Source organism: Osmerus mordax, chromosome 21 (assembly GCF_038355195.1).
Source record: "Osmerus mordax isolate fOsmMor3 chromosome 21, fOsmMor3.pri, whole genome shotgun sequence".
NCBI classification, from domain to species: Eukaryota; Metazoa; Chordata; class Actinopteri; order Osmeriformes; family Osmeridae; genus Osmerus; species Osmerus mordax.
The window spans coordinates 10,938,582-10,961,039 of record NC_090070.1 but is presented as its reverse complement, the minus strand read 5'-3'; the positions used below and the strand labels follow the sequence as shown (position 1 = coordinate 10,961,039).

The window sequence follows — 22,458 nt, the reverse complement described above, 5'->3', positions numbered from 1 at the left end:
GTGTGACTGTGGCCAGACTGGCAGGACGTTGGGGGGTGCGGGCCAGCCAGGAACCTCACTGGGTCTCTCTCTGTTTGTGGCTCCTACAGGTGAGGCCTGGGAGCAAGGACCAAGTTCAGGAAACAAGTTGGTCTTCAGTCTGAGGAGGGGGTGACAAACCAATGGGTCGAACCAGCTTGCTGGGGCTTCAAGGGTTAAGGTTCAAAGGTCAAGGGAATAAAGTGTTCTGCTTCAAACCAGCAACACACAAAAAGAAGGCATGAGATTCAGACAGCTGCTGTGGCTGACCTGAGGTCAGTCTGTCCTCTCACATCCTCTCACGTCGCCCTCTTTGCTCTTGATCTTTTCCTCCATCCCCTTCTCCCTTCTTCCTCCTCTCCTCCCTTCTTCCTCCTCTCCTCCCTTCTTCCTCTTCTCCTCCTCTCTGCTCCTCTGTCAGCAGTCGGAGAACTCAGAGTCGTTAGCAGCTTTCCTCCGCTGGCGGATGGTCTTCTCCTCATCCTGGGGGACCATAGAGGGCCTTTACCGTGGGTGTCAGTGTGTGTGTGTGTGTTGGGAGTTGAAGCGAGCGAGTGCATGCAAGGGATCGAATGTCACGTGTGTGTGTGTGTGTTTGCATACACACCGTCTGGAAGACTCCGTTCTGGCCCCATTCTCCGGGCGAGTGGTCCTCCTGGTCGTCGGCCTCCTCCTCGTCCTCCTCCCCCTCCTCCTCCCGCACCGTGTCCATGCCCTCCTCCTCGTACTCCGTCAGACAGTCCGACTCCTCTGCTGAGACACACGAGAGCCTTTCTATTATTTCTATCGAGACAGAGAGATGTTGTCCTCAACAGACATCTCCTGAGTCTGTTTAAGTGTCTATCCAAATGAATGTTGTATCTAATTTTTTCATATCACTTTAAGTAAGATCTCAATGTATCTGTCAAAGCGAGTCAGTGTTGGCGAGTCAGTGTTAGCGAGTCAGAGTTAGCGAGTCAGCGTTGGCGAGTCAGTGTTAGCGAGTCAGAGTTAACGAGTCAGCGTTGGCGAATCAGTGTTAGCGAGTCAGAGTTAGCGGGTCAGCGTTGGCAAGTCAGCGTTGGCAAGTCAGTGTTAGCGAGTCAGAGTTAGCGAGTCAGCTTCAGCGCATCAACGTTAGCGCGTCAGCGCGTCAGCGCTAGCGAGTCAGTGTTAGCGAGTCAGTGTTAGCGAGTCAGAGTTAGCGAGTCAGTGTTAGCGAGTCAGTGTTGTCGTACCGTCCGCAGCCACGTAGGTCTGGACCGGCTCAATCCTGGACACGATCTCGGCCAGGTCGGTGAAGTCCGCCCCCGGGCAGGTGCACGTCTGAACCAAAACACGGAAGAGTCCGAAAGATTTACATTTACATTTATTCATTTAGCAGACGCTTTTATCCAAAGCGACTTCCAAGAGAGAGCTTTACAAAGTGCATAGGTCACTGATCATAACAACAAGATAGCCAAAAAACATCGCGAGTAGCCAAAAATGAAGCACACATTGTGAACAACCAAAGTAAGTGCCAACGGGAAGAACCATAAGAGCATGTAGTTAAACAAGTTACAATTAAACAACATGAACCGCTATAAGTGCAAGTGTACCTGTGGAAAAAAGCAAGCAACAGTAATAAAAACAATATATCACAGCGAGAACAAAAATTTAAAACAGTTACCACTAACCACAAGAGCAACAAGTCTCTAAGCAAGAGTCATTGTGATCCTTGAGGAAACTAACATCGGGTCAAGCGAACCATTCCTAAGTACCGTTGTACTCCCGTCAGACCAACCAGGAACATCTGACATGCTCAGAGCACCTGAAAAGGTGTGTGTGTGTGTGTGTGTGTGAGAGACTTACGTCGGTCTTCTTGCTCTCGCTGTAGTCGGCTGAGCGATGATCCTTCAGCATCTTGTGGATGATGTCACCGCGAGCCCAGCCCGTGAAGAGCAGCTTGCCGTGCTGGTATCCCACATCCTGGAACACACAAGACACTGCTGACATGACCACTACAACGACACACAATGACTTAACCACGTTTTAAAACCGCTTCCTACTGGCCTTTTGAGCATTCCTCCCAAGCGTACTTATTTTCATCGGGTGCAAGTACACATCACTAAAGATGATATCGGCCTTGTCGGTCTCTAGAAACACAACCTTCTTTCCTGCCTTCAGGGGATTCCCTGATCCCATGAATGGACAGGTGACCGTTCGGTGAGAGAAGCACAAATCTTAATCTCTCCTGTTATGAAATGTATATAGAACACTGCAGTTCTAGATCTGGTTCCGGGGCGAGGAGGAGGAGGAAGAGGAGGAGGAAGAGGAGGAGGCGGACGGAGGTTGACAAACTCACGTAGATCTCATCAAACTTGCCAAAGTCCATGGTCTTGAAGCGGTCGATGGGCGGTCGGATGTACTCGCAGTAGGCGCTCTTCTTGACCACCTCCAGCTGACGCACGCATGAGACGTAGGCCAGCCTGGACTGGATCTCTGCCATGTCCGGAACCTAACACAACACCACAGCACAGGTAAGCATGTCCGGAACCTAACACAACACCACAGCACAGGTAAGCATGTCCGGAACCTAACACAACACCACAGCACAGGTAAGCATGTCCGGAACCTAACACAACACCACAGCACAGGTAAGCATGTCCGGAACCTAACACAACACCACAGCACAGGTAAGCATGTCCGGAACCTAACACAACACCACAGCACAGGTAAGCGTGTGTGACTGTGTGTGTGTGTGTGTGTGTGTGTGTGTGTGTGTGTGTGTGTGTGAGTGTGTGTGACGGTCACCAATGGTCAGTTCTAAGGACGCGTACCTTCACTTTCTCAGCCCAGGGGTTGATCCGTTTCCAAAGCAACCACCAGCCGGACAGGCTGTCGCCATAGTTACAGAGGTCAGTCTCGTCCTGGCTGCCTACGTCGATGGCGATCACCGTTTTGGCGCCCATGTTCCTGGCGATGTCCGCTGTGGGGTGTCATGTTGCCACGGGCAAACACACACACACATACACACCCACACACACACACACACATAGGAGCACATACACACAACGCGAGCCGGCAGCGTGGACAATAAAAAAAGCAGATTGGGGTTATTATAATAGTCAGTACCAACACATCTCTACACCACTTACATGTTCAAACCCACACTACCAGTAACACATACAGCCAGGGCACAGCATCAGCTGTGTATTACAGATCACAGCCAACACCTTTAGGTCTGATTCAAATAGAACACGTCAAATTTGGGAGAATGTTTGGGATTTGTAAAGGCTAACGCCTCGATGGTGTGTTTCTAGAGTGTGAGTCGTAGCCCTGGGTTACATTCAAATATCAGTTAGTACCTTCCACAGTGTTGATCAATTGTAGGTGAGAAACAGCCATTCATTTGCACAATTCCCATGAGCTTTAGTGATTATTACCCATCTGGCAACACTGAGGGCTGGAATGTGACTGGGGTCAATCTAGAACAGATTTTATTTTTGTCTGCGTTCATTGTCAACGCTATGTAAACAATGTGCTGAAATTGCAGATCTTCGTTTTTTTAGATAAGAATATACTACAGGTGAATTTCAGCATGCAGATAATACCCAATCACTGCCTGAAGTATTTCATTTTCCAGTAGAAATTACCACACAGTACAGTACTAAGTACAGATAGTGTCTTTGAAAGACAGATAGTGTCTGTGAGACAGATGGGAGTGTCAGTGGAATGTCAGGAATGTCAGCAACTACAGTGATTGTAGAAGAGCATTTCCTCTGGTGAACACAGAAAGGACAAGGCACACTGAGGTCATTTGGTTTTACTGATACCTATTCCGACTTGTGATTTCAAAGCCAAGAACTATTTTAGTAAATTATGAAGAAACATGGAATATTGAAACATGTGTAAAAGATTTTAAATATACCATGTTAAATCATCATATGTAGCAGATTAACATAGTGCAGTCTGTCAAACATGGACAGATACAACCACTCAGGGATGCAGCCTTAGATTTAACTGAAATGCTCTTATGCTGTAATACAAAGAATTTTAACATGATATCATATTATTTTTTTCCTTATTTTCCTGAGTTCGAATAAATTTGGCAGACCGGTGTAAAAATTGACCTAATCTCTATGACTTAAACGTCATTTTAAGTTTTTCCCTTCTCATGATATTTTCAGGCATTTAGCCTACTCATTGCATTCATTCATTAATAAAGAACCCCCTTTGAAGATTATTCTACGACGTTACCCGGTAGTAGAAGATGGAATCGCGATTCAAACAGTACCATCTGCTAACTGAAAATATGCCCCCCAAAACGTAAATAAGATTGACATTTATTTAGTGGAAAATCGTAAATTGTACAATTTACCGGGGCAGCTTCTCCACACAGGGCTATATCGCATTTTGCGTTGTTACTGACAATGATCGCTACCAGTGAACTTTTTATGAATGAGCGATTTTCCACTAAATAAATGTCAAGCTTATTTACGTTTTGGGGGGCATATTTTCAGTTAGCAGATGGTACTAGACTACTGCTGTGTTCGTCTTGGTAGCGATTGCGTTGGTTGAATTGGATTTAACGTTCCGTTGTACGGTTTAAGATTAAATTAATTATTTTCATGAACAGATTGACAACGTTTAGGCTGTGGCAATGAAGTTCAGGTTAGTAGTTAGATAGACTTTTGATTTAAGTAAGGGGAGTGCCGAACAGGTTCTGTCGCCGTTTGACTTCCTAAACAGCTGTGTAGTGTAGATGTTTTTGTAGTGTCTCGCGTAAGATACAGCGTTGCAGTGAGCTACACTGGTTTGAAACCACAGGTAATGGTAATTTCACCAACAAATCGTTTACTAATGTCAGAATAAATCCTACAACGAAAATGTATATGTGAGGAATGTTTATTTTAACGATTGAAAACAGATAACGCTACATCATAGACCACTGTAGTATGTGTTGCCCGGGCAACACAGGCTAATGTCATGATGCTAATACTTCAGTGAAATAGTAGACTACTGTTTCCGAAAGTAGATGTACTTCCTTAATAATATCAGCTTATATTGTACATTACACATCACAAATGTGTGTCATATCACAAAGTAAAATGAGTAAATATTTATCACCCTGGCCTCTTTTCTTGTGGCGTTTCTGCAGCTGCCTTGCAGTAAAGCTATAGTTAGCCTAGCTATCCCCCAAGTTAACAGATGCGAAACGAATGTTCTGCCAAAGGTAGTCACACGTGTTTTCGTGACGTTAGTGACGCAGTGACGTTAGTAACGTCAGTGACTGTGGCTAGCAAATTAGCCACCGTTAGCTTCACTTTTCGCCACAAAAACTTAACTTAAGCCTAAACCATGCAACGGAACGTAAATTCCAATAGAAGCAACTCAATCGCTACCAAGACGAAACTTTTGACACCTACGTTGTCTATGTAGGCCAAATATTGACTGAGTTTTAGGGGGGCAAAAAGAATAATAAAAATAATAAAAACTAGAGAGGGTACAATTTCTGGGGAAATTGTAGGGTGTGCTTGCTTGCGTCGGTTGCACAGGGGTCCGTTTTTGAATGACATTTTTACAACTGATTTATGTATATTTTATATGAAAATGCATACTTATTATTTATAAAGATTAAATAGATTTAAAGGCATTTTTTTTTGCTGCTCATTTACAACTGAAAATACGAGTGAAGTGTAGAATGAAATAGATGTCTTCTCATTTCCCCTGCAAGAGGCAGCCTCATCTTTGAATCAAAACGAATAAATTTGGCAGACCGGTGTAAAAATGGACCTAATCTCTATGACTTAAACGTCATTTTACGTTTTTCCCTTCTCGTGATATTTTCAGGCATGTAGCCTACTCATTGCATTCATTCATTACTAAAGAACCCCCTTTGAAGATTATTCTACGACGTAGATGGAATCGCGATTCAGACAGTCCCATCTGCTAACTGAAAATATGCCCCCCAAAACGTAAATAAGCTTGACATTTATTTAGTGGAAAATCGCTCATTCATAAAAAGCTCACTGGTAGCGATCATTGTCAGTAACAACGCAAAATGCGATATAGCCCTGTGTGGAGAAGCTGCCCCGGTAAATTGTACTACTACGGTACAGTAGTAGACTACTGCTGTGTTCGTCTTGGTAGCGATTGCGTTGGTAGAATTGGATTTAACGTTCCGTTGTACGGTTTAGGCTGAAATTAATTATTTTCATGAACAGATTGACAACGTTTAGGCTGTGGCAATGAAGTTCAGGTTAGTAGTTAGATAGACTTTTGATTTAAGTAAGGGGAGTGCCGAACATGTTCTGTCGCCGTTTGACTTCCTACAGCTGTGTAGATGTTTTTGTAGTGTCTCGCGTAGGCTACAGCATTGCAGTGAGCAACACTGGTTTGAAACCACAGGTAATGATAATTTCACCCACAAATCGTTTACTTGTAATGTAATGTCATAATAAATCCTACCACGAAAATGTATTTGTGAGGAATGTTTATTTTAAAGATTGAAAACAGATGCATCATAGACCACTGTAATATGTGTTGCCCGGGCAACAGAGGCTAATGTCATGATGCTAATGCTTCAGTGAAATAGTAGACTACCGTTTCCAAAAGTAGATGTGGGCCTACTTCCTTAATAATATCAGCTAATATTGTACATTACATTTCATAATTGTGTTTCACATCACAAAGTAAAATGAGTAAATAGTTATCACCCTGGCCTCTTTGCTTGTGGCGTTCCTGCAGCTGCCTTGCAGTAAAGCTATAGTTAGCCTAGCTATCCCCCAAATTAACAGATGTGAAACGAATGTTCTGCTACAGGTAGTCACGCGTGTTTTCGTGACGTTAGTGACGTAGTGACGTTAGTAACGTCAGTGACTGTGGCAAGCAAATTAGCCACCGTTAGCTTCACTTTTCACCACAAAAACGCAATTTCTACTTAAACCATGCAACGGAACGTAAATAAAAATACAACCAACGCAATCGCTACCAAGACGAACCTTTTGACACCGCCGTTGTGTATGTAGTCCAAATATTGACTGATCCTTAGGGGGGCGAAAATAAATAAATATATATGTGAGAGAGCAAAGGTTGTGCTCTCGCCGAAGGCTTGAGCACACCCAATAATAATAATAATATATATGTGAGAGAACAAAGGTTGTTCCCTTGCCGAAGGCAAAGCACACCCAATAATAATATATATGTGAGAGAACAAAGGTTGTGCCCTTGCCGAAGGCAAAGCACACCCAATAATAATATATATGTGAGAGAACAAAGGTTGTGCCCTTGCCGAAGGCAAAGCACACCCAATGATGCAAAACATATTGTTAATTGCAGTGATGGTGTTACTCTGGTCAAAACTAATGACGTCTGTTTCAACCCTGTTAAACTAGAATATGACCAACAGGTGGCAGCTCCTTCCTACACTTCGGTTGCACTGTTTGACTATCAAGGCCCAGTTCCTCCCAGAAAAAAATAAATAATCTTAGATGATGCATAACATGGGCTGTTTTTGAAACAAAGAGTTCATATAACATGTACTGTTATCCTTACACTACATGAGCAGCAGCAAGGCCTAATTGACGTGATCTGATATAAAGATAAAACGTCACTCTTCTGATGGTCTGTCAAGTATCATCAATCAAGCAAACCTAAGACTTGCTGTATTAATGGAAAGCCATGTGTACACGTTAAGGAGAATCATTGTGCTTCATGAATCAACAACTGCTGTGTAAACAGACAGGACATTCATGTATGAGATCATAACAAGGCTGGCTGTGTCATTCATACACCCAGCATTGAAACCAGACACTTTATAGAAACAATCATGTTGTTTACAGGCACCTGTAATTTATGGTTGATTGTAGTGCCATCTTTTGACCAGCAGATGGCGACTTCTTCTTGCACTCTGGTCATATTGATTGACTGGCAGTGCTTTGTTCATCCCTTCAATTCTGACCTTTGTCATGACCTTTCACCCTCAAACAACAGTTGCCTTTTTGTTTGGTATGCTAAAATACATTTATTTAATTTAAATTTTAAATGATAAGCTATCTTTGATCTTTGTTTCCCCTCTTAGGCCAATGACTAGAACTCACTGTAGTCGTTTCTGACAGGGACGTGTAATAAACTTCAAACTTCTAGAAAATGTAAAAGCACACACTGCAAGAATACAATCAGGGAAAGAGCTCTTTTATTTATCAACACTTGCACATTTCAGAGTTACTGTCTCATAAAACAGTACAATATCTAAGTATATTTGTTGGGTATAGCAGCAAATACATGATACTCTACAAAACAAATGCGCACATAATATGTAAATTATGAAGAAACATGGAATATTGAAACATATGTAAAATATTTAAAATATACCATGTTAAATCATCATATGTAGCAGATTAACATAGTGCAGTCTGTCAAACATGGGCAGATACAACCACTCAGGGATGCAGCCTTAGATTTAACTGAAATGCTTTCATGCTGTAAAACAAAGAATTTTAACATGATATCATATTATTTTTTTCCTTATTTTCCTGAGTTTAGCTTTAATTTCCTTTAACTTTGGACTAGAACAGTAACCCTGTGCAGACTCAGCAGGTATATAGCAGGTATATAATTAACATATAAATTGAGTCAAATATGATATCCCATGATTACCGTAGTATATCGAAAATGGACGGTTGAAGCACAGTCACACAGTGCACTGAGCAGGAATAGTAACTCATTGTCATTTCATCATTTATCAAACCATTAAAACCCTGACTCCCTCTGAGACACAGTGAGAAGGTGGACAATGTAAAATAGACACTACATCAGGTTGAGTTCAGAGGAGAAGGGCTGCAGTATCTTCAGGGTTATGATGCATTTCATAGACTTTTTAAACCACGGGTAAAAGAAAGCATAGATCAGAGGGTTGAGACAGGAATTTATCTGAGTTATCCAATTTATAACCATCTGTGAAAACCAATCAGCGAAATTGGAACTAAAGTATGGAGCAAAACAAAGCAGATAAATTACTATAACTATACTGAGAGTTTTTGCTGCTTTTCTCTCTGATTTACTCGTCTTCATCAAGTCAGTGCTCACTGAGTTGGACTTAATGCTTCTGGCTTGGGAGATTGCAACAGTGAATATTCTTATGTAAAGAACAATTATGACACAGCAAGGGCAGAGAAAAGCAACAAAGAGGTCAACAGTCCAAGAGTTGGTTGTCAATATTACCACACACAGTCCACTACAACTGTCATAGGAATATGGTTTACCAAAGTGGTGTAACAGCAACCAGCTGCAGTAAGTGAAAGAAGAAGTCCAGTTGAGAATAGTACATGAAATTATTCTCCTCATCGTGACCCTGGAGGGATACAGGAGTGGTTCACACACAGCAATGTAGCGGTCGACAGATATGAGAGCCAGGTTCCATATCGAGGAGGTGGTAAAGACTGTGCTGGCATAGGGGACCAGATAGCACATCAGCCTGCCCAGGTACCAGCAGGGGTTGGATCTGGTGATCATTTCCAGAGGGATCATCTGTGCTCCCACCAGGAGGTCGGCCAGGGCCAGGGAGAAGATCAGGACGTTGGTGGGGGTGTGGAGCTGCCTGAAGTGGGAGATGGAGATGAGGACCAGCATGTTGAGCAGCACCGTCAGCAGAGACACAAAGGAGAGGGCAGTGTAGACGAAGGCAGACTCGTTCCTGGAGCGAACCTGCTTCTGGCAGGAAGTGTTGAGCTGGCATGACAGAAGATCTTGTATCTCCTCCTCTCCTGGCAGGATCTGCATGAGGAGGCAGAGGAAGAGAGATCACCTCACCCACCTCCCTGACCTACCTCACCACTAGAGTCCCCTCCTGTATTTATCTCTGAAAGTTCAGTCCTTCAGCTTCCTCTCTGTCTCCCCTTTTCCTTGTGTCCTTCCTCCTAACTTGCGTCACCATCTTCATCACCTCCTCTTCCTCTCCCCCCACCTTCCAGAATAGTCAACAAACTTCACTAATGAGCTTGAACTCTCAGTCGGCGCCAGAGGAGCCACTTAACACCTCTTTCTGTTTGTCTGTTTCCATGACGGTCAAACTCTCACATGCTCGAGAGCAATTAAATGTGTTCGTAATCAAGTAGTAAATATGAACAATTGTACACCAACAAATACAAATGATGCAAAACATATTGTTAATTGCAGTGATGGTGTTACTCTGGTCAAAACTAATGACGTCTGTTTCAACCCTGTTAAACTAGAATATGACCAACAGGTGGCAGCTCCTTCCTACACTTCGGTTGCACTGTTTGACTATCAAGGCCCAGTTTCTCCCAGAAAAAAATAAATAATCTTAGATGATGCATAACATGGGCTGTTTTTGAAACAAAGAGTTCATATAACATGTACTGTTATCCTTACACTACATGAACAGCAGCAAGGCCTAATTGACGTGACCTGATATAAAGATTACTGTTTTATGAGACAGTAACTCTGAAATGTGCAAGTGTTGATAAATAAAAGAGCTCTTTCCCTGATTGTCTTCCTGCAGTGTGTGCTTTTACATTTTCTAGAAGTTTGAAGTTTATTACACGTCCCTGTCAGAAACGACTACAGTGAGTTCTAGTCATTGGCCTAAGAGGGGAAACAAAGATCAAAGATAGCTTATCATTTAAAATTTAAATTAAATAAATGTATTTTAGCATACCAAACAAAAAGGCAACTGTTGTTTGAGGGTGAAAGGTCATGACAAAGGTCAGAATTGAAGGGATGAACAAAGCACTGACAGTCAATCAATATGACCAGAGTGCAGGAAGAAGATGCCATCTGCTGGCCAAAAGATGAAACTACAATCAACCATAAATTACAGGTGCCTGTAAACAACATGATTGTTTCTATAAAGTGTCTGGTTTCAATACTGGGGTGTATGAATGACACAGCCAGCCTTGTTGTTATCTCATACATGACTGTCCTGTCTGTTTACACAGCAGTTGTTGATTCATGAAGCACAATGATTCTCCTTAACGTGTACACATGGCTTTCCATTAATACAGCAAGTCTTAGGTTTGCTTAATTGATGATAATTGACAGACCATCAGAAGAGTGACGTTTTATCTTTATATCAGATCACGTCAATTAGGCCTTGCTGCTGCTCATGTAGTGTAAGGATAACAGTACATGTTTTATGAACTCATTGTTTCAAAAACAGCCCATGTTATGCATCCTCTAAGATTATTATTTTCCTGGGAGAAACTGGGCCATGATAGTCAAACAGTGCAACCAAACTGCTGAGTGCACTGGGCTACTGTGCTTCAACCGTCCATATTAGATATACTAAGGTAATCATGGGATATTTACCATGTTTAACTCAATCTTTTTATTAATTCTATACCTGCTGAGTGCACAGGGTTACTGTGCTAGTCTGATTCTTGCAGCTTGTTCAGAGAGTGGGGATGTGTGAAGGGTGAGGTATCACTGACTTCCTGCAGGGAGAGCTGTAGCCTTGACCCCATTACCCTGTCAACAGTCTGGTCAAGACAAACAATCATACTTAGTTCAATCAAAAAGCAAAATTAAAAGATATATGCAGTCAGGAAAACTAACTGGGTATTGATAAAGGGATCCTGATTTAAAGTATTTACTTGTATTGCAAATTATTTTATTAGTGCATGAAAGCATGAATGGTATCATATTTAGATCATCTTAAAACGACTTATTAGCACAGTTTGTGTTAGAGATGTTTGTGTCTTCAGCTGATTAAGGGCATGGGTGAAAAAGACTGTTAGTTCTTCTACTTCCTGATCTCAATGAATCTACACCTCCAAATTGTTCTTCTCCACTGATCAGGGACGTCAATTTGAGTCGGATTTTGTGAAACACCTGTGTCAACTGCTGGGCGTACAGAAGACACGAACCAGCCCATATCATCCTCAGTGTGATGGCATGGTGGAGAGATTCAACAGGACACTCATTGATCAGTTAGCCAAGTCACTTATTCAGCAGGCTGGTGAATAAGAAATAATTATTCATATGTGTTCCTTCCTGTAAGTGCTTGTAGTGAGAGTAAACCAATCAGTTCATTGTGTGAACACAGTCAGAAAACATGTCAAACTGCAATAAAAGAATAAAATAAATAAGAATTCTAAACTCATACACCCACGCATCCAGATAGTTTTCCTAAATTGAAATTCAAGGGAAAAACAGAATCCACAACAGCCAATGCCACACTGACCAAAGTAACAAAGCAAGTGTCATTCATGTCGTTATTTATATTCATTATTCAGTATTCATATTATCAACGTTAAATAATAGGTTACATCCCATTCATTTTCTAGTAGTTATCCAAGATATTCATCTGTGCAAAGTAGCTAAAGCCAACAACTACCGATAAGAAGAGTCTAGTTATTTATGTACTACTGTGGGTTATTCAAATATCCAGTTGGATTTTCCTTTTTTTCTGTGTTAAAATGGCAGATAAAAAAAAGAAAAAGCTAGTGGTATCACAAATAAATAAATAAAAAGCAAAAACAAGTTGGTAAAAATATTGAGAACATGATGAATGGGTCGAACAGGAAACTGTTTCAGGCATACGTTCCCACATTTTGCAGCACAGCATCAACGGAAAACATACATTTGTTCCTCTTTTTTTTTTACAGAACTTACAATTATCAACATGTGCGTGTAATATAGATATTAACATCTCTAACACAAGTTTGCATCATTAACTGTACAGTAGATTCAATCAAATGGCTTCTGTGAAATTTTAGAAATGAGTACATGACCTATGTAAAGCAGAAATTGGGAGAGATGGACAGCGTGTGAGTGTGTGTGTGTTTGAATGTGTGTGTGTGTGTGAGTGTGTGTGGTTGTGGTGGTGGTGTGGGGGGTGATAGTAATTGTCAAACCAACCCTCATTGTTTTGTATGTGTTTACAAGACAGATTCAAATGGCCTTGTCATCCTCTGCTTCAAAGGCTATATGGCTGAAACACTCACTGACATTCACAACTCAATTCATAGTTATTTACCTACAGCTGCATTCAGTCAGTCAATTCATTTATTTTTTCATTGTATTACCATTTTATTAATTAGACTAATATTTTGGTCTCTAAGGTATCTCTGTACAGTCTTGTCTATTCCTCTCTACGTTTCTTCTGATTTGATTCCAACTGTTTCTATCCATCATTCTAGCTCTGATACAACTCTTATCCACCCATCCATCCACCCATCCACCCATACATCTTTCGAACTTTCCATCCATACATCCATCCATCTATCCACCCACCCACCCATTCATCCATCCATCCATCCATATGACCATCCATCCATCTGCAAACAAAAGTTGGATAACATAATACCTTTTGGTCTCTTCAATCAGAAAGAATACCAATAATGACCAAGTGTGACTGTGGCCAGACTGGCAGGACGTTGGGGGGTGCGGGCCAGCCAGGAACCTCACTGGGTCTCTCTCTGTTTGTGGCTCCTACAGGTGAGGCCTGGGAGCAAGGACCAAGTTCAGGAAACAAGTTGGTCTTCAGTCTGAGGAGGGGGTGACAAACCAATGGGTCGAACCAGCTTGCTGGGGCTTCAAGGGTTAAGGTTCAAAGGTCAAGGGAATAAAGTGTTCTGCTTCAAACCAGCAACACACAAAAAGAAGGCATGAGATTCAGACAGCTGCTGTGGCTGACCTGAGGTCAGTCTGTCCTCTCACATCCTCTCACGTCGCCCTCTTTGCTCTTGATCTTTTCCTCCATCCCCTTCTCCCTTCTTCCTCCTCTCCTCCCTTCTTCCTCCTCTCCTCCCTTCTTCCTCTTCTCCTCCTCTCTGCTCCTCTGTCAGCAGTCGGAGAACTCAGAGTCGTTAGCAGCTTTCCTCCGCTGGCGGATGGTCTTCTCCTCATCCTGGGGGACCATAGAGGGCCTTTACCGTGGGTGTCAGTGTGTGTGTGTGTGTTGGGAGTTGAAGCGAGCGAGTGCATGCAAGGGATCGAATGTCACGTGTGTGTGTGCGTGTGTTTGCATACACACCGTCTGGAAGACTCCGTTCTGGCCCCATTCTCCGGGCGAGTGGTCCTCCTGGTCCTCCTGGTCGTCGGCCTCCTCCTCGTCCTCCTCCCCCTCCTCCTCCCGCACCGTGTCCATGCCCTCCTCCTCGTACTCCGTCAGACAGTCCGACTCCTCTGCTGAGACACAAGAGAGCCTTTCTATTATTTCTATCGAGACAGGCATCTTCACACGGTAACACCACAGAGATGTTGTCCTCAACAGACATCTCCTGAGTCTGTTTAAGGTTCTATCCAAATGAATGTTGTATCTAATTTTTTCATATCACTTTAAGTAAGATCTCAATGTATCTGTCAAAGCGAGTCAGTGTTGGCGAGTCAGTGTTAGCGAGTCAGTGTTAGCGAGTCAGAGTTAGCGAGTCAGCGTTGGCGAGTCAGTGTTAGCGAGTCAGAGTTAACGAGTCAGCGTTGGCGAATCAGTGTTAGCGAGTCAGAGTTAGCGAGTCAGTGTTGTCGTACCGTCCGCAGCCACGTAGGTCTGGACCGGCTCAATCCTGGACACGATCTCGGCCAGGTCGGTGAAGTCCGCCCCCGGGCAGGTGCACGTCTGAACCAAAACACGGAAGAGTCCGAAAGATTTACATTTACATTTATTCATTTAGCAGACGCTTTTATCCAAAGCGACTTCCAAGAGAGAGCTTTACAAAGTGCATAGGTCACTGATCATAACAACAAGATAGCCAAAAAACATCGCGAGTAGCCAAAAATGAAGCACACATTGTGAACAACCAAAGTAAGTGCCAACGGGAAGAACCATAAGAGCATGTAGTTAAACAAGTTACAATTAAACAACATGAACCGCTATAAGTGCAAGTGTACCTGTGGAAAAAAGCAAGCAACAGTAATAAAAACAATATATCACAGCGAGAACAAAAATGTAAAACAGTTACCACTAACCACAAGAGCAACAAGTCTCTAAGCAAGAGTCATTGTGATCCTTGAGGAAACTAACATCGGGTCAAGCGAACCATTCCTAAGTACCGTTGTACTCCCGTCAGACCAACCAGGAACATCTGACATGCTCAGAGCACCTGAAAAGGTGTGTGTGTGTGTGTGTGTGAGAGACTTACGTCGGTCTTCTTGCTCTCGCTGTAGTCGGCTGAGCGATGATCCTTCAGCATCTTGTGGATGATGTCACCGCGAGCCCAGCCCGTGAAGAGCAGCTTGCCATGCTGGTATCCCACATCCTGGAACACACAAGACACTGCTGACATGACCACTACAACGACACACAATGACTTAACCACGTTTTAAAACCGCTTCCTACTGGCCTTTTGAGCATTCCTCCCAAGCGTACTTATTTTCATCGGGTGCAAGTACACATCACTAAAGATGATATCGGCCTTGTCGGTCTCTAGAACACAACCTTCTTTCCTGCCTTCAGGGGATTCCCTGATCCCATGAATGGACAGGTGACCGTTCGGTGAGAGAAGCACAAATCTTAATCTCTCCTGTTATGAAATGTATATAGAACACTGCAGTTCTAGATCTGGTTCCGGGGCGAGGAGGAGGAGGAAGAGGAGGAGGAAGAGGAGGAGGCGGACGGAGGTTGACAAACTCACGTAGATCTCATCAAACTTGCCAAAGTCCATGGTCTTGAAGCGGTCGATGGGCGGTCGGATGTACTCGCAGTAGGCGCTCTTCTTGACCACCTCCAGCTGACGCACGCATGAGACGTAGGCCAGCCTGGACTGGATCTCTGCCATGTCCGGAACCTAACACAACACCACAGCACAGGTAAGCATGTCCGGAACCTAACACAACACCACAGCACAGGTAAGCATGTCCGGAACCTAACACAACACCACAGCACAGGTAAGCATGTCCGGAACCTAACACAACACCACAGCACAGGTAAGCATGTCCGGAACCTAACACAACACCACAGCACAGGTAAGCATGTCCGGAACCTAACACAACACCACAGCACAGGTAAGCGTGTGTGACTGTGTGTGTGTGTGTGTGTGTGTGTGTGAGTGTGTGTGACGGTCACCAATGGTCAGTTCTAAGGACGCGTACCTTCACTTTCTCAGCCCAGGGGTTGATCCGTTTCCAAAGCAACCACCAGCCGGACAGGCTGTCGCCATAGTTACAGAGGTCAGTCTCGTCCTGGCTGCCTACGTCGATGGCGATCACCGTTTTGGCGCCCATGTTCCTGGCGATGTCCGCTGTGGGGTGTCATGTTGCCACGGGCAAACACACACACACATACACACCCACACACACACACACACATAGGAGCACATACACACAACGCGAGCCGGCAGCGTGGACAATAAAAAAAGCAGATTGGGGTTATTATAATAGTCAGTACCAACACATCTCTACACCACTTACATGTTCAAACCCACACTACCAGTAACACATACAGCCAGGGCACAGCATCAGCTGTGTATTACAGATCACAGCCAACACCTTTAGGTCTGATTCAAATAGAACACGTCAAATTTGGGAGAATGTTTGGGATTTGTAAAGGCTAACGCCTCGATGGTGTGTTTCTAGAGTGTGAGTCGTAGCCCTGGGTTACATTCAAATATCAGTTAGTACCTTCCACAGTGTTGATCAATTGTAGGTGAGAAACAGCCATTCATTTGCACAATTCCCATGAGCTTTAGTGATTATTACCCATCTGGCAACACTGAGGGCTGGAATGTGACTGGGGTCAATCTAGAACAGATTTTATTTTTGTCTGCGTTCATTGTCAACGCTATGTAAACAATGTGCTGAAATTGCAGATCTTCGTTTTTTTAGATAAGAATATACTACAGGTGAATTTCAGCATGCAGATAATCCCCAATCACTGCCTGAAGTATTTCATTTTCCAGTAGAAATGACCACACAGTACAGTACTAAGTAGAGATAGTGTCTTTGAAAGACAGATAGTGTCTGTGAGACAGATGGGAGAGTGTCAGTGGAATGTCAGGAATGTCAGCAACTACAGTGATTGTAGAAGAGCATTTCCTCTGGTGAACACAGAAAGGACAAGGCACACTGGGGTCATTTGGTTTTACTGATACCTATTCCGACTTGTGATTTCAAAGCCAAGAAATATTTTAGTTCCCGCCCCCAATTGTTCTTCTCCACCAATCAGACACCAGGGAGCCTACCAGAACCAATAACAAACAATCCTATATGCTGCTTTTACCCCAATCTGATACACAACACAGGCGGCACACAACAAGCCAATCAGGAACTTGTTCAGAACACGCACACTAGCAGGTCTATGTCTCCCAACAGTCTTGGGGGGTGGTCAGTTTCCGTGACATGTACGGGGTCAAATATAAGCCTTGTCATTCGTTCTCAGATTGGGGGAAAAGATTCAACACACCACTCAGAAACTACCCTCCACGACCTCAACCACGCTCGGTCCCTCAATACAACTTACCCATGGACCACATACTGTATTCACCACCACCTCCCACCTGTACCTTCCCCCTGGAGAGGCTTGCAGTGGGGGGGGGGGGGGGGCAGAGGGATGGGGGTGGGAGGGTGGATCTGCTCTCTCTACTTGCCTGGCAGGTTGTTGATGTAGCCACCATCCATGAGCAAGTTGCCATCTTTGGGGTCGCACAGGGGTGGCAGGTACCCAGACAGGGTCATGCTCGCCCGCACATACCGCCACAGTGAGCCTGGCACACCGGGAGGAAGGAGGGAGGAGGAGGAGGGGGGGGGATAACATCTCAATAATGTTGCCGTTGGGTTAGTTGCGAACGCAGTCCACGAACCCTGTGTCGGGGGGCGGTGAGAAGGAGTACAGTTACCCTGACTCCCCCCCCCCCCCGCCCCCTCCAACGGTGGAAATGTAGAAACTGCTCACCTCCAAACTCAGGTCCGCACCTGTTCAAAACTCTCCGTGCCCCGTGCAGAGACCTGTGTGTGTGTGTGTGCGTGTGTGAGAGCGGGGTCTCTACACAGGGTTAGAAGAGAGAACTGACGTGGCGTCACAGAGTACCGGGGTAAACTTGAGATCCCCAAAATCCGCTCCACCAACAACAACCCTATCAACTGCCCTTACAGAATCAAAAACACCGTCATATTCAGAACACTTTTTCACAGCTTCTCTGTATGCTGAGCCAGCACTGACTCAATTTACCACCATTCTTTTAAGCACTGTTGGGTGTGTTGAGGTGGGCAAGTGTTTGGGGACCTCACATTGAACATTTCAGGAGAAACCAGCCTGCCCTATCCTGAACTCTCTGTCCTGCAGTACCACTCCGGTACTGCAGGACAGACGTCAGCGATAAGACGGGGGCAAGCCGGGGCTGCATGGGTTGGAAGGAGAATGAGCGCCACAGAAAAAGAGGATGGTGCAACTGTGCTCGTAGTTTGAAGTAAAGGGGAGTCGATAGCGGAGTTTCTCAATATTTAGTTCTGTGGGGTGGAAAAGTTTAAGAAGGAGTCCGTACAAAAATAAACTTTTGCAGACTAACAATGTTCTTCACAGACCTATTTTGGGCCCATGCTACTCAGAAACAACCCCTGCTTCTTACTTGAGTCTTCAAAAAGTTGTTTTGTTGTTGTAAACACATACCAGATGGTTGTGTTTTGCTAAGAGGGAAGAGTAGGATCCAGAACACTTTCATATAAAAAATAATTAAAAAAAAGCAGAAAAAAAAATTATATATAAATATGAAAAGGGTACGCCAACGACTGCCATCGATATATATTTAGAAAAAATATATAGATGCGCATATCAAACACAATTACTGCACAGGCCACATGCACATGGATGCAAGCAAAGCGAGGGTGAAGACAAGGTGCTTGTAATGAAGCGGCAACATTTCCCGTAGGTCGGTGGCAAACACCGGAAGCTAAGCACAGATCCACACAGTTTGTGCATTCCTTGGTGGGAGAGAACAGGACCAAGCTAATGGACACGGTGGATAGACTCAGAGAAAAAGGGATGACAAACCATATAAAATGGAGAAAAAGCAAGGAACCTCGGTCGTTTTTCCTCAGCCAACACTTGACGAACACCAAAACACCCGAGCCCCTGGTGCTCTTGGCGCGACCTGGATGTACCTAACCTGCCTTGAACGGCCAGCTCTTCCCAAAAACAGCTTTGTGCGCTTCGTCTTGCGTCTCAAAGTGGAACTCCCGTCCGAAAAGAAACAAAGCGTACCACCTAGCCTGCCACAAGTCTACAGTCTGAACAGACTGACTCCCCACTCTATGACTCAGTCTGAACAGACTGACTCACCACTATATGACTCAGTCTGAACAGACTGACTCACCACTCTATGACTCTATGAAGAAACTGTGACTCTGTAGACAGATTATATGACTTTTTAAAAAGATGAAATGACTTTAAACGGGTGGTTTGCCTCTCAAAATCAGATTCCATGACTCTCGGAACAGATTCAATGACTTTAAACAGAGGATTTGACTCTGAACAGACACTATGACTCTGCAAACAGATGATTTGGCTCTGTGAACAGACTCTGACTCTCTAAACGGATTATTTGACTCTCTAAATAAACTCCTCTGATTCATTAACATAACTCTGCGTCACTTAAAGGGGGCTGAGACCCAAGCACAAAGCTTTCTGAGTAAAGTGGGGAAAAAGCAACAAGCGTGGAAAGGACTTGGAAAGCTGGTGAATCGTTGTAGGGAGAAGCGAGTGTGTGAGTGTGTGTGTCAGCCAAGTTCCAGAACTGTGGAGATGAGGAGGAGGTGGAACCAAGCAGGACGACCGACCACAAGAAGCAGGGACCATCTTGCACCTCTCTCTCTCTGACCGATCCGATATGACTGACTCTGGAGGTGAGGGCAGGGCTAAACCAATCAGGGACTAGAGTATTGGGGTGTGTGACTTGGAGAATGTGAGGCCAATTTGAATGGAGTGAATGGGCTGTCAAGTGGTTGGGTAGGCAGGCTGAATGTCTCCCTCTACTCACACACTATAACATGCCCAGAGGTAAGCTATAGCAAAATCCTGTTCATGTGGTATTACTAACATTCCTTCCAAACCATGGGCTCCCAATGTCCAACTGGTCAGGGTGGGGGGGTGTGTGTGGGGGGGGGGGGGGGGATTAAAGGGGGGGGGATGTAACGGAAAAAGGTTGAGAGGGTGAGAGACGGAACTTGAGGACGGAGGAGGGTAGCTCGAGTTGGTTGATTGTCTTTTTTAGTTTTTTTGTTGTTTCCCCCCCGGGAGGGAGCGGAGTTTGAACTCTGACCTGGGACATTGTTGACATAGCAACCGTCCACAAGCAAGTGGCCATCCTTGGGGTCGCAGAGGGGGGGCAGGTAGGGGGTGTAGGAGGCGCTGGCTCTGACATAGCGCCACACGCAGCCTGTCAGAGGGGAGATGGAGAATGAGAGGAGGAGGGAGAGGAGAAGGAGCACGTCAAACACAGAGAGAGGAGAGAGAGAGAGGGAGGGAGGGGGAGAGGGAGGGGCAGAGGGGGGAGACAGGGGGGAGAGAGAGAGAGAGAGAGAGAGAGAGAGAGAGAGAGAGAGAGAGAGAGAGAGAGAGAGAGAGAGAGCGAGAGGGGGGGGGGAGGGAGGGAGAGAGGGAGAGGGAGAGAGAGAGAGAGAGAGAGAGAGAGAGAGAGGGAGGGGGAGAGAAGAGAGGGGGAGAGAGGGATGGGGAGAGAGGAGAGGGAGGGAGGGAGAGAGGAAAGAGGAGTGTAAAAAGAGAGAGGGCCGGGATGGGAAAAGAGCAGTGGATGAAGTAAGAGTGAGAGGGTGAGAGAGAGAGAGACAGAGAGAGAGAGAGAGAGAGAGAGAGAGAGAGAGAGAGAGAGAGAGAGGAGTGAGGGATTGGGAGAGAGAAGGAGGAGTGAGGAGGGAGTGATTGGGAGAGAGAGAGAGAGAGAGAGATTGAAGGCAGCGAGGGACAGAGAGGTAGAGGGCAGAGGGCAGGAGGCAGCAGAAGGGATGAAGATGGCAGAGGGGGAATAGCATTTATACACACAACCTGATCATCCTCTATCTAGAAGCCACGGTCACTTCTGGCACAGACAGGCAGTTCAAAAAGACATTTTGACAACATGGATGGTTGGAATTCTACCCGTCAGCTCAGGGCTCTAGTGTGCTTGCTTGGTGTTGGTGTTTAGTTGGCGTGTTTTTGGTGCACGTTGTTTTTCATTAGCGTGGTTATGTAGATCACAGAACCTACAAGAAGCCAGCGGGAAAGGGCGAGAAAATAGAGAGAGACACAGCTCGGGAGAGGGAGAGCAAGAAAGAGAGATCCAGATATCTAGAAGGCCGGTTGAGAGGTAAGCTGGCGTGCAGAGAGAGCAGGACATAGACGCTGACTGACATCGTCACCTTGGTAACAGCCTAGTGCTTACGGGCGGCCATCTTGAATAACCGCGAGAGAGTTTCCGTGACAACTACGCTACAGCGACACGGTGTTCTCAGTTGGAACTGGAGTGAGAAATGTTCAAATTACAACCAAGAGCCCACTGCTGCCTGGCCTGATTGTGTGGGCGAGCGTGTCAGTTTGTCCGCGTTGCACCGCGCATATATGTGTGTGGGAGCACATCAGAAAAACGACTGGGTCTAAGGAGGCAAGGGAGGGAGGGAGGGAGGGAGGGAGGGAGGGAGGGAGGGAAGGAGGGACGGAGGGAGGGAGGGAGGGAGGGAGGGAGGGAGGGAGGGAGGGAGGGAGGGAGGAAGGAAGGAAGGAAGGAAGGAAGGAAGGAAGAGGGAGGGAAGGAGGGAGGTAGGTAGGGAAGGAAGGAGGGAAGGAGGGAGGGAGGGAGGGAGGGAGGGGAGGGAGGGAGGGAGGGAAGGAAGGAGGGAGGGAAGGAGGGAGGGAGGGAGGGAGGGAGGGAGGGAGGGAAGGAGGGAGGGAGGGAGGGAAGGAAGGAGGGAAGGAGGGAGGGAAGGAGGGAAGGAGGGAAGGAGGGAAGGAAGGAAGAAGGGAAGGAGGGAAGGAAGGAAGGAAGGAGGGAGGGGCGAACTAAGTAGAAAGCAGGAGGCTAGGGGAGAAGTGTTCTGGATCCTACTTGTTGACGAGGACGGGAGAGATGAGAGAGGGGCTACTATGCCTACACACAAGCTCTACGTGACAGCCTTCTGCATGAAACAGTCTAGTGGGACCAGCTCCTTCAACGCACAAAAGCAGTTCATTGAACTAAATAACAAGTTAAAATCAATAGAGCAGGGTTCTAGCATGAGTGGTGCTGGCCAGGGTGTACACAAAGAAAAGTATAAAAAAATAAAAAAAATAATGAAAGAGTCATAAAGGTGTGAAAGATCTATGTGTTGACCTGAAGAAAAACTGTAAAAGATGTTGTAATGTAAGGAGGAAATGACTGACTCAGGATTTGGAAAATGAAGGTAGAGAGAGAGTGTGTGAAAGAGAGAGAGACAGAGTGAGAGAGAGAGGAAAGCTGGGTCCTAGCAGTTAGTGCATACACACATGCCAAGATGCAATTCCAGGCATTCATGTGGGATTCAAAAGGACAACCCCACGACCTTAAACGACCTCCCCAA

General features: G+C 45.2%; 3 protein-coding genes across 4 annotated transcripts in view; all 3 read right to left on the bottom strand.

Moving 5' to 3' along the window:
- Positions 1-3,830, bottom strand: LOC136965716 (patatin-like phospholipase domain-containing protein 6). 2 transcript variants are annotated; one of them, XM_067259910.1, is made up of 6 exons: positions 2,817-3,830; positions 2,342-2,494; positions 1,849-1,965; positions 1,236-1,323; positions 626-771; positions 1-501 (listed from the first exon to the last, which is right to left on the bottom strand). In XM_067259910.1, exons 1-6 carry the CDS (start codon positions 2,946-2,948, stop codon positions 436-438), a joined length of 702 nt encoding a protein of 233 aa, XP_067116011.1. In that variant the 5' UTR covers positions 2,949-3,830; the 3' UTR covers positions 1-435. The 2 variants fall into 2 exon arrangements, with proteins under 2 accessions (XP_067116011.1, XP_067116012.1); XM_067259911.1 differs by having other exon boundaries at positions 626-768.
- Positions 3,831-8,787: 4,957 nt separating this feature from the next.
- LOC136965678 (trace amine-associated receptor 7e-like) lies at positions 8,788-9,759 on the bottom strand. Its single transcript, XM_067259863.1, has one exon. The coding sequence runs from the start codon at positions 9,757-9,759 to the stop codon at positions 8,788-8,790; it is 972 nt and encodes a 323-aa protein (XP_067115964.1).
- A 2,439-nt stretch (positions 9,760-12,198) lies between these two features.
- LOC136965689 (patatin-like phospholipase domain-containing protein 6) overlaps positions 12,199-22,458 on the bottom strand; it is a 31,762-nt gene continuing 21,502 nt past the window's right edge. Inside the window, 7 exon segments of the mRNA XM_067259875.1 lie at positions 12,199-13,849; positions 13,976-14,130; positions 14,470-14,557; positions 15,081-15,197; positions 15,573-15,725; positions 16,030-16,178; positions 17,523-17,639. Of these exon segments, the coding sequence (XP_067115976.1) occupies positions 13,784-13,849; positions 13,976-14,130; positions 14,470-14,557; positions 15,081-15,197; positions 15,573-15,725; positions 16,030-16,178; positions 17,523-17,639 (845 nt within the window). The 3' untranslated portion in view covers positions 12,199-13,783.

Excerpts from the sequence above, each read along its gene's own strand:
- LOC136965716 (XM_067259910.1), bottom strand. The coding sequence starts at position 2,948 with ATGGGCGCCAAAACGGTGATCGCCATCGACGTAGGCAGCCAGGACGAG. Across the intron at positions 2,495-2,816 it reads CCTGGGCTGAGAAAGTGAAG|GTTCCGGACATGGCAGAGAT; the intron begins GTACGCGTCCTT and ends GTGTTGTGTTAG. Across the intron at positions 502-625 it reads AGAACGGAGTCTTCCAGACG|GATGAGGAGAAGACCATCCG; the intron begins GTGTGTATGCAA and ends ATGGTCCCCCAG.
- LOC136965678 (XM_067259863.1), bottom strand. The coding sequence starts at position 9,759 with ATGCAGATCCTGCCAGGAGAGGAGGAGATACAAGATCTTCTGTCATGC.